The sequence below is a fragment of the Crinia signifera genome, chromosome 1 (assembly GCF_055691185.1).
Source record: "Crinia signifera chromosome 1, ASM5569118v1, whole genome shotgun sequence".
Taxonomy (NCBI): domain Eukaryota; kingdom Metazoa; phylum Chordata; class Amphibia; order Anura; family Myobatrachidae; genus Crinia; species Crinia signifera.
In genome coordinates this window covers 457,810,027-457,821,434 of record NC_139217.1, presented here as the reverse complement: position 1 = coordinate 457,821,434, position 11,408 = coordinate 457,810,027, and the positions used below count along the sequence as shown (strand labels likewise).

Sequence of the window (11,408 nt, the reverse complement as noted above, 5' to 3'; positions counted from 1 at the left end):
GTCGATGCTGTAGTTGTAGCTAATGTTGAGGAAAGGGTAGTGGTAGTGGGTGATGTAGTTGTAGCTAATGTTGTTGAAGTAGAGGTAATGAGTGCTGTAGTTCTAGCTAAAGTTGTTGAGGGAGGTGTAGTGGTAAAGGGTGTTGTAGTTGTAGCTAATGTTGTTGAGGGAGGTGGAGTGGTAGTGGGTGCTGTAGTTGTAGCTAAAGTTGTTGAAAGAGGTGTAGGGGTAGTGGGTGCTGTAGTTGCTGCTAAAGTTGTTGAGGGAGGTGTAGTGGTAGCGGGTGCTGTAGTTGTAGCTAATGTTGTTGAGGTAGAGGTAATAAGTGCCGTAGTTGTAGCTAAAGTTGTTGAGGGAGGTGGAGTGGTAGTGGGTGCTGTAGATATAGCTAATGTTGTTGAGGGAGGTATACTGGTAGTGGGTACTGTAGTTGTAGCTAATGTTGTTGAGGGAGGGATAGTGGTTGTAGGTGCTGTAGTTGTAGCTAATGTTGTTGAGAGAGATAGAGTGGTAGTGGGTGCTGTAGTGGTAGATAATGTTGTTGAGGGAGTGGTAGTCGTAGTGGGTGCAGTAGTTGTAGCTAATGTTGTTGAGGGAGGTGTAGTGGTAGTGGATGCTGTAGTTGTAGCTAAAGTTGTTGAGGGAGGTTTAGTGGTAGGGGGTGTTGTAGTTGTAGCTAATGTTGTTGAGGGAGGTGTAGTGGTAGTTGGTGCTGTAGTTGTAGCTAAAGTTGTTGAGGGAGGTGTAGTGGTAGTGGATGTTGTAGTTGTAGCTAATGATGTTGAGGGAGGTGTAGTGGTTGTGGGTGTTGTAGTTGAGGCTAATGTTGAAGGAGGTGTAGTGGTAGTGGTTGCTGTCATTGTAGCTAATGTTGTTGAAGGAGGTGTAGTGGTAGTGGGTGCTGTAGTTGTAGCTAATGTTGTTGAGGGAGGTGTAGTGGTAGTGGGTGCTGTAGTTGTAGCCAAATTTGTTGAGGGAGGTATAGTGGTAATGGGTGCTGTAGTTGTAATTAAAGTTGTTGAGGGATACATAGTAGAAGTGGGTGTTTTAGTTGTAGCTAAAGTGGTTGAGGGAGGTGTAGTGGTAGTGGGTGCTGTAGTTGTAGCTAAAGTGGTTGAGGGATATGTAGTGGTAGTGGGTGCTTTAGTTGTAGCTAAAGTGGTTGAGGGAGGTGTAGTGGTAGTGGGTGCTGTAGTTGTAGCTAAAGTGGTTGAGGGATATGTAGTGGTAGTGCGTGTTTTAGTTGTAGCTAAAGTGGTTGAGGGAGGTGTAGTGGTAGTGGTTGCTGTAGCTAACGTGGTTAAGGGTGATATTATGGATGCAGTTTTTATTGCAGTTGTTGCTAAGGTTTTTGTGGTCAATGATTTGGAGGTAGTGAGTTTTATGGTTGCTAACGTTGTTGTCGTGGATGCTTTCGAGGTAGATGGAGTTGTAATTAATAAAGCTTTAGAGGGTGATGTGGAGGTACTTTCTTTTATAATTGCTAAATTTGTTGAGGGTGATGCTGTGATTGTACTGGATGTTGCAGTTGCTAAAATTGTTGAGAGTGATTTTGTGAAGTTAGTGGTTGTTCTGGTTGCTAAAGTTTTTGAGGTGGATGTTGTGGCGATACTGGGTGCTGTGGTTGCTAACGTTGTTGAGGTGCTAGTGGGTGTTTTAGTTGCTAGTGTTGTTAATGTAGTAGTTGGTCGTGTTGTTGAAGTTGTTGCAGTAGTTGATGTAGATCTTGCAGTTGAAGTTGCCTGAGTTGCTGAAGATACGGTTGTGGTTGTATTGAAAGTTGTTGAATCAAGGTGGATTGTTGAGGTAGATGAAAGTGTTGTAGAGGAACTTGTTGTTGATTGTGATGTACTGGCTGATGTCGTCCTCAGATCAGTTGGTATTTTACAGATGTTTCCATAAGACGACACAAAGGTGATATTATGATTGTAAGCAGGAATTTGTTTAAAATCACGCTCCTTTTTCTGGAAAACTTGGGCCAATATAATTACTGGTGTAGCCTGGAAATAATAATCCAGAAACAAAGTGTTCACCTAAAAAAGAGATAGTAACTTTCAGTAACATCAACAGTGATGTCCATATGAAATCAGGACAAAATTCCTCCCACCAGAGGACACCCCACTTTGGGATGAACATACACCCATATATATCCACCCTTCCATGATTCTGGGTAGCCCAGTGAGCACACTATTTGCCAGTACAGATGGAGCGGGTCTCTTCTTTGTAGGGGATGGCGATGGCGACGCCAGCCGCCATCCCCCGCCCCCCACCATCTCTATCTGCGAAAGGGGACGCGCGTGCAAGAAATGCGCGCGCGTCCCCTTCTGATGGCTTCCCCTGGGTCCCCGCTGGCTTGTTGGCGGTCACCCGGGGTCCCCACCGCCTCCCCGCACCCCCCCCCCCCCTAACCCTGTCCGTCTCCTGAAACAGAGACGGACAGGTTCCCGTCGCCCCGCCGCACGGACACTGGGACGCGCGTGAGACGCACGTGCATCTCAGTCAGATGGAGAGCCGGGCTGCTGGCGGATCGCCAGTGGTGACATTCTGGCGATTCGCCAGCAAGAGGGAGCCCAGCTCCATCTTTATGTCGGATTTTTGCCCTCTCGTTAATTCAGTAGCTGTACAGAGAGTGTCTAACTTTAACTGCAAAGGTCAAGAAGCAATGGGCCTGATTTAGGTTGACTCAGTAAGCTGCGAACATCGCAGCTAACCAAGCACGTGAGATGACACATGCCGGAACGCCCCCCCCCCCCCCCCAGCCGCTGCCTCCGCCGATTCCCCTTGGTGACATGTGAAACATGTGTCCGCTGCAAGAGAAATCAATCGATAGTCACATCCATCAAATGATTTCTCTTGCCATCGCAAATAAAAGTCAGTGAAAACTGGAAAAAGACAAGTGAGCGTCTGACGTCCTGTGACATCGACCCACCCGCGTACTCATGGAAACCTTTTCATGGGGATACCCACAAAAGAGCCCCATTCCCACTGCTGTCAGCCCCCAACCCGCCCCGATGTTTGCATACAGCTCGGCATCTATGCAAGTCCCCGAAGCCATTCGCAAAGGGGCGCTGCACCTGCGCATAATAGACTTTGTCTGTATATAATGGGAAAAGGGGAAGTGGGGAGGTGAGAGTGACCAAGCGCAAGTGAAACGTACGTCGGGACCTCCCCAGGACACGTGGTGCACCACGTAACCAGGCATCTCAGGCAAGGAACAGACGCCAGCGGGGATGCCAACTCCTTGTTATCACGCTGCAGTACATAGATGCTCAGAACTGACAGGTTAGAAGTAATCTCAGCAGCGGTTACACACACAGGAGCAAAAACTGTTCAAGGACGCCCCTGTCTCCTGGCTATTACAAGCACTTGTCATAATAATAATTTTTTTATATAAAATCGTGACCTATGATTGTACTCCCATTACCATCATTACCTCAATATTGGTAGGAACTGGGACATATGAGGATCACACTCTGACAAGTTGCCTCTCCTTGCCACTCACAGAAGGCAATACCAGCCTCTCAATTACTCTACATATTTTCAAAGCGCTTATATATTTTAATCTTAACCCCTTCCCGACATTTGACGTACATTTACGTCATGGCTGGGATGTACTTCCCGACACATGGCGTAAATGTACGTCATGACTTCAAACTGTCACTGCGTCTAGAGACGCAGTGACAGAGGGACGATGTCTGCTGTCCCTGACAGCAGACATGTCCCTGCATGCCCAGGGGGGGCTGCGATGCCGCCCCCCCGTCGGCGATCGCTGTGATTGGCTGTTCAGTGTGAACAGCCATTCACAGCGTTTTCTGTGTCACCGGCGAATAGTGTTCGCCGGTGACACGGGATCGGAGGTGATTGGTGCTGTAAAGTACAGCACCAATCACCGCGGGGTGTAAGGGTGACACTGGTGTCACCCCACCACACCCCGCCCGCCCCCAAAGGCCGTGATTGGTTCGTCGGACCGACGGACCAATCACAGCCATGGAGGGGGGTTTAAACTAACGGTGACTGCACTGCAGACGCCATTCCGGTCTGGAATTGCGTGCAGTGCGGTCACCGTGCCCAGCTGCCGCCATGTACTGACCAGAACCTTGCTAAATACTTACCTGATCACTGCCTGGATCTTGCTTCTTCTTGTGACATCCTGTGCTGTGTTGTGCTGTGTTGTGCTGCTGCGAGTTATTAGATAGAGAGATAGAGAGAGAGAGATAGAGAGAGATAGAGAGGCCTAGTGACAGAGAGTGCTATATTTTGTGCTGCTGCAGTGTAATAGAGTTATAGATAGAGAGATAGAGGGGCAGATTTATTAAGCTTGGAGAAGAGATAAACTGGAGATAAAGCGGAGAAAAGGTAAAAGGAGATAAAGCACCAGCCAATCAGCTGTGTTTGAAAAAGACAGTTGGGAGTTGATTGGCTGGTGCTTTATCTCCTTTTACCTTTTCTCTGCTTTATCTCCAGTTTATCTCTTCTCCAAGCTTAATAAATCTGCCCCAGAGAGAGATAGAGAGAGATAGAGAGAGAGAGATAGAGAGATAGTGACAGATTGTGCTATATATTTTTTATATAACTGACTGCTGCCCCCCCTTTTGTGCTGATCAGTATAAATTAACTGATCAGCAACTTTTTGGGGGCGCAGGTTTTTTTTTATATATATATATATACCTGTCAGTGCTGCTGCTGCAGTGTCATAGAGTGATAGATAGTGAGAGATAGAGAGATAGAGAGATAGAGAGAGATAGTGACAGAGAGTGATAGAGACTGCTATATTTTGTGTCTGCTGCCCCCCTTTTGTGCACCCCCAGCAACTTTTTGGGGGTGCAGGGGTTATTTTTCATATATATAACTGTCAGTGCTGCTGCTGCAGTGTCATAGAGTGATAGATAGTGAGAGATAGAGAGATAGAGAGAGATAGTGACAGAGAGTGATAGAGAGTGCTAAATTTTGTGTCTGCTGCCCCCGCCTTTTGTGCTGATCACTATATCTGAGGTGATCAGCAACTTTTTGGGGGTGCAGAGGTTTTTTTTTTTTATATATACCTGTCAGTTGCTGCCAGTTGCACTGTCAGTTGCACCAAAGGTTGTGCACCTGCTGCCCCTCACTGGTAATCAGTGTCGCATCACTGATCACCTTTTTTTTTTGTGGGTGCTGTGGGGTCTTTTTTAAATTTTTTTTTACACACACTGTGATTTTGTGGGTGTCCTGTGGCCACTGTGCGCTGATCAGTGACGTACATCACTGATCAGCTTTTTCGGCAGAGGGTTGATCTATTTTTTTTTTTTTTTTTATCAAATTCCTGTTGCCTTTGAGCGCTGTTCAGTGACGGACGTTACACTGACCAACATCTGTGCTCAATTTTTGGCGCAGGACCTTTTTTTTTTTTTTTTTTTAACCCCTTCAATTTTTTTTTTTAACCCCTTCATTTTTTTTTTTTTTTTAACCACTTCAATTTTTTTTTTTTGTATAAACTATTTTTTTTTTCTGCACTACATACACACTACACACTACATACCCCCCGGGTTGAAATAAAGTTTGTACCCCCCCCTACACTATACACGTGTTGAAACATTTCACTACCAGTAACACAAAAATAAAAATGGCATCCCAAATGTCATCCCAAATGTCATCCCAGTCATCCAGAAGAATGTATTCAGCGGAGGAGGCATATGCCATGCTTGCCTCTGACTCTGACACAGCCAGTGAGGCAAGCGGGGAATTTGAAGGATTCGTCTTAAGCTCCTCTTCCTCCTCTGGTGATGAGGGACCCCCTCAAAGACGCCCCCGTAGAGCAGCTGAGACCCCCCCCCCCCAATAATTGATCTCGTATGGACCCCACCACCAGACAATTTTGAGCCCCAGGTTCCTGAGTTTTTGGCCATGCCAGGAATCCAATTTGATTCCACAGGTCTCAGAGAAATTGACTTTTTCAAATTATTTTTCTCTGATGATTTTATAAATTTAATGGTGGACCAAACTAATTTATATGCCCAGCAGTTTATTGCTCAAAACCCCACGTCATCATTTGCTAGGTGGACCCCTGTAGATGCAGTAGAGATGATGACGTTTTGGGGTCTGGTGTTTCATATGGGCATAGTAAAAAAGCCAGAAATTAGGCAATATTGGAGTACAGATGTTCTGTACAGCACCCCATTTTACCGTATGGCCATGCCCCGGGCTCGATTTGAGACGATCCTTAAATTTTTGCATTACAACGATAATGCACAGTGCCCACCCAGAGATGATCCCACCTTTGACCGGCTATTCAAAGTCAGGCCGGTCATTGATCATTTCAGTGCCAAATTTGAAGAGATGTACATCCCAGATAAATTCATTTGCATAGACGAGTCCCTTATACATTTTAAAGGAAGGGTTAAATTCCGCCAGTACCTTCCCAGTAAGAGGGCAAGGTATGGCATAAAAATGTATAAGCTGTGTGAAAGCACCTCAGGGTACACTCACAGGTTTAGGGTATATGAAGGGAAGGATTCAAGAATTGAACCGCCAGAATGCCCCCCCTCCCTCGTAGGTGTTAGTGGAAAAATTGTCTGGGATTTAGTGCACCCCTTCCTGGATAAAGGTTATCACCTCTATGTGGATAACTTTTACACTAGCATCCCCCTGTTTAAGGCCCTTGGTTCAAGAGGTACAGCAGCTTGCGGTACTGTGCGCAAGAACCAAAGAGGCCTCCCAAAAACGCACATTGCCCAAGTAATGAGAAGGGGTGAAAGCAGGGGAATATGCACCGAAAATATGTTGTTGGTCAAATATAAGGACAAGAGGGATGTCCTTATACTGACAACAATTCACGGAGACAGTACCACCTCCGTCCCTGTACGAGGTACCAGTACCCACACCTCAAAACCTAATTGTATCCTGGATTACAATAGGTACATGGGCGGAGTGGATCTTTCAGATCAGGTACTGAAGCCGTACAGTGCCCTGCGGAAAACAAAAATCTGGTACAAGAAGCTGGCCGTGTATATCATCCAGATGGCACTGTATAACGCTTACGTGCTATTCCGTTCTACCAGCCAGAGGGGGACATTTATGCACTTTCAAGAGGAAGGCATAAAGGGCCTAATATTTGGGAACCAGCAGGCAGAGGGCCCCAGTACTTCTAGTACTGGCCCCCGTATTGTACCAGGGCAGCATTTTCCTGATGAAATCCCCTCCACTGGAAAAAAGGGCAGGACACAAAAAAGGTGCAAAGTTTGCTATAAAAAGGGAATAAGAAAGCAAACTATTTTCCAGTGTGACACTTGCCCCGACAAACCCGGCCTATGTATAAAGGAGTGTTTTAAAATATACCACACATCTATGGATTTTTAGGTTCATCATTTCACCGTGCTTCGGGGGTCTTGCTAATGCCACATAGCACCCACCATTCATTCCACCAGAATCTGAGCCGCAAAATCCAAAAATCACTCCTTCCCTTCTGAGTCCTGCCATGCACCCAACTGGTATTTTTTGGTCACATGTGAGGCATTGCCGTACTCGGGAGAAATTGGGGCACAGATTTTGGGGTGCTTTTTCTCCTTCATACCTTATGAAAATGAAAAATTTTGAGCCAGAACTGCATTTTTGTGTAAAAAAATGTAATTTTTCATTTTCACTGCCCAGTTGTATCAAAATTGGTGAAACCCCTGGGGGTTTGAAATGTACACTATACCCCTAGATGAATTCCCTGAGGGGTGTAGTTTGCAAAATGGGGTCACTTGTGGGGGGGTTCCACTGTATTGGTGCTTGGGGGGTCTTGCTAATGCGACATAGCACCCACCAACATTCCACCAGAATTTGTGCTGCAAAATCCAAATATCACTCCTTCCCTTCTGAGTCCTGCCACTTTTTGGTCACACATGAGGCATTGCCGTACTCGGGAGAAATTGGGGCACAGATTTTGGGGTGCTTTTTCTCCTTCATACCTTCTGAAAATGAAAAATTTTGAGCCAGAACTGCATTTTTGTGTAAAAAAATGTAATTTTTCATTTTCACTGCCCAGTTGTATCAAAATTGGTGAAACCCCTGGGGGTTTGAAATGTACACTATACCCCTAGATGAATTCCCTGAGGGGTGTAGTTTGCAAAATGGGGTCACTTGTGGGGGGGTTCCACTGTATTGGTGCTTGGGGGGTCTTGCTAATGCGACAGAGCACCCACCAAAATTCCACCAGAATCTGAGCTGCAAAATCCAAAAATCACTCCTTCCCTTCTGAGTCCTGCCATGCACCCAAATGGTATTTTTTGGTCACATGTGAGGCATTGCCGTACTCGGGAGAAATTGGGGCACAGATTTTGGGGTGCTTTTTCTCCTTCATACCTTCTGAAAATGTAAAATTTTGAGCCAGAACTGCATTTTTGTGTAAAAAATGTAATTTTTCATTTTCACTGCCCAGTTGTATCAAAATTGGTGAAACCCCTGGGGGTTTGAAATGTACACTATACCCCTAGATGAATTCCCTGAGGGGTGTAGTTTGCAAAATGGGGTCACTTGTGGGGGGGTTCCACTGTATTGGTGCTTGGGGGGTCTTGGTAATGCGACATAGCACCCACCAAAATTCCACCAGAATCTGAGCTGCAAAATCCAAAAATCACTCCTTCCCTTCTGAGTCCTGCCATGCACCCAAATGGTATTTTTTGGTCACATGTGAGGCATTGCCGTACTCGGGAGAAATTGGGGCACAGATTTTGGGGTGCTTTTTCTCCTTCATACCTTCTGAAAATGAAAAATTTTGAGCCAGAACTGCATTTTTGTGTAAAAAAATGTAATTTTTCATTTTCACTGCCCAGTTGTATCAAAATTGGTGAAACCCCTGGGGGTTTGAAATGTACACTATACCCCTAGATGAATTCCCTGAGGGGTGTAGTTTGCAAAATGGGGTCACTTGTGGGGGGGTTCCACTGTATTGGTGCTTGGGGGGTCTTGGTAATGCGACATAGCACCCACCAAAATTCCACCAGAATCTGAGCTGCAAAATCCAAAAATCACTCCTTCCCTTCTGAGTCCTGCCATGCACCCAAATGGTATTTTTTGGTCACATGTGAGGCATTGCCGTACTCGGGAGAAATTGGGGCACAGATTTTGGGGTGCTTTGTCTCCTTCATTCCTTGTGAAAATGAAATTTTTTTAGCCAGAACTGCATTTTTGTGTAAAAAATGTAATTTTTCATTTTCACTGCCCAGTTGTATCAAAATTGGTGAAACCCCTGGGGGTTTGAAATGTACACTATACCCCTAGATGAATTCCCTGAGGGGTGTAGTTTGCAAAATGGGGTCACTTGTGGGGGGGTTCCACTGTATTGGTGCTTGGGGGGTCTTGCTAATGCGACATAGCACCCACCAAAATTCCACCAGAATCTGAGCTGCAAAATCCCAAAATCACTCCTTCCCTTCTGAGTCCTGCCATGCACCCAAATGGAATTTTTTGGTCACATGTGAGGCATTGCCGTACTCGGGAGAAATTGGGGCACAGATTTTGGGGTGCTTTTTCTCCTTCATACCTTCTGAAAATGAAAAATTTTGAGCCAGAACTGCATTTTTGTGTAAAAAAATGTAATTTTTCATTTTCACTGCCCAGTTGTATCAAAATTGGTGAAACCCCTGGGGGTTTGAAATGTACACTATACCCCTAGATGAATTCCCTGAGGGGTGTAGTTTGCAAAATGGGGTCACTTGTGGGGGGGTTCCACTGTATTGGTGCTTGGGGGGTCTTGCTAATGCGACATAGCACCCACCAAAATTCCACCAGAATCAGCTGCAAAATCCAAAAATCACTCCTTCCCTTCTGAGTCCTGCCATGCACCCAAATGGTATTTTTTGGTCACATGTGATACATTGCCGTACTCTGGAGAAATTGGGGCACAGATTTTGGGGTGCTTTTTATTCTTCATACCTTCTGAAAATGAAAAATTTTGAGCCAGAACTGCATTTTTGTGTAAAAAAATGTAATTTTTCATTTTCACTGCCCAGTTGTATCAAAATTGGTGAAACCCCTGGGGATTTGAAATGTACACTATACCCCTAGATGAATTCCCTGAGGGGTGTAGTTTGCAAAATGAGGTCACTTGTGGGGGGTTTCCACTGTATTGGTGCTTGGGGGGTCTTACTAATGCGACATAGCACCCACCAAAATTCCACCAGAATCTGAGCTGCAAAATCCAAAAATCACTCCTTCCCTTCTGAGTCCTGCCATGCACCCAAATGGTATTTTTTGGTCACATGTGAGGCATTGCCGTACTCGGGAGAAATTGGGGCACAGATTTTGGGGTGCTTTTTCTCCTTCATACCTTCTGAAAATGAAAAATTTTGAGCCAGAACTGCATTTTTGTGTAAAAAAATGTAATTTTTCATTTTCACTGCCCAGTTGTATCAAAATTGGTGAAACCCCTGGGGGTTTGAAATGTACACTATACCCCTAGATGAATTCCCTGAGGGGTGTAGTTTGCAAAATGGGGTCACTTGTGGGGGGGTTCCACTGTATTGGTGCTTGGGGGGTCTTGCTAATGCGACATAGCACCCACCAAAATTCCACCAGAATCTGAGCTGCAAAATCCAAAAATCACTCCTTCCCTTCTGAGTCCTGCCATGCACCCAAATGGTATTTTTTGGTCACATGTGAGGCATTGCCGTACTCGGGAGAAATTGGGGCACAGATTTTGGGGTGCTTTTTCTCCTTCATACCTTCTGAAAATGAAAACTTTTGAGCCAGAACTGCATTTTTGTGTAAAAAAATGTAATTTTTCATTTTCACTGCCCAGTTGTATCAAAATTGGTGAAACCCCTGCGGGTTTGAAATGTACACTATACCCCTAGATGAATTCCCTGAGGGGTGTAGTTTGCAAAATGGGGTCACTTGTGGGGGGGTTCCTAAATTTTAGCATCTTATGGTGCCTAGAAACCTACATGGTGCCTAAAAAATAATCTCATAAAAAGGAGGCTTCAAAATCAAGTAGGTGCTCCTTCTATTATGAAGCCTGTGGTTTGTTCAACGTGCACACTAGGGCCACATATAGGATATTTATGAAAACAAAAGAATTGGGGGAATCAATTTTTAGTCACATTTCTCTAGTAAAATGTACTGTGTTCCTTAGAAAAATGTATTAAAATTGCAAATCTGCAAAAAAAATGAAATTTTGAAATTTCACCTACACTTTGTTTTAATTCCTGTGAAACACCTAAAGGGTTAACAAACTTCCAAAATGCTGTTTTGAATACTGTGAGGGGTGCAGTTTTTGAAATGGTATCATTTATGGGGGTGTCTCACATACAAGTCCCTCAAAGTCACATCAGAACTGAACTGGTCCCTAAAAAAATCAGTGTTTGAAATTTTCTTGAAAATTTGAGAATTTGCTATTCATATTGTAAGCCTCCTAGTGTCCAAAAAAATTAAAAGGAAGTTGAGATAATGAT

The 11,408-nt window shown here is 44.8% G+C and overlaps 1 protein-coding gene across 1 annotated transcript; it reads right to left on the bottom strand.

Annotated features, from left to right (window-relative positions):
- Positions 1-64: 64 nt before the first annotated feature.
- Positions 65-860, bottom strand: LOC146017662 (uncharacterized). Its single transcript, XM_083151822.1, has 2 exons — positions 240-860; positions 65-106 (listed from the first exon to the last, which is right to left on the bottom strand). Exons 1-2 carry the CDS (start codon positions 858-860, stop codon positions 65-67), a joined length of 663 nt encoding a protein of 220 aa, XP_083007948.1.
- Positions 861-11,408: the final 10,548 nt, after the last annotated feature.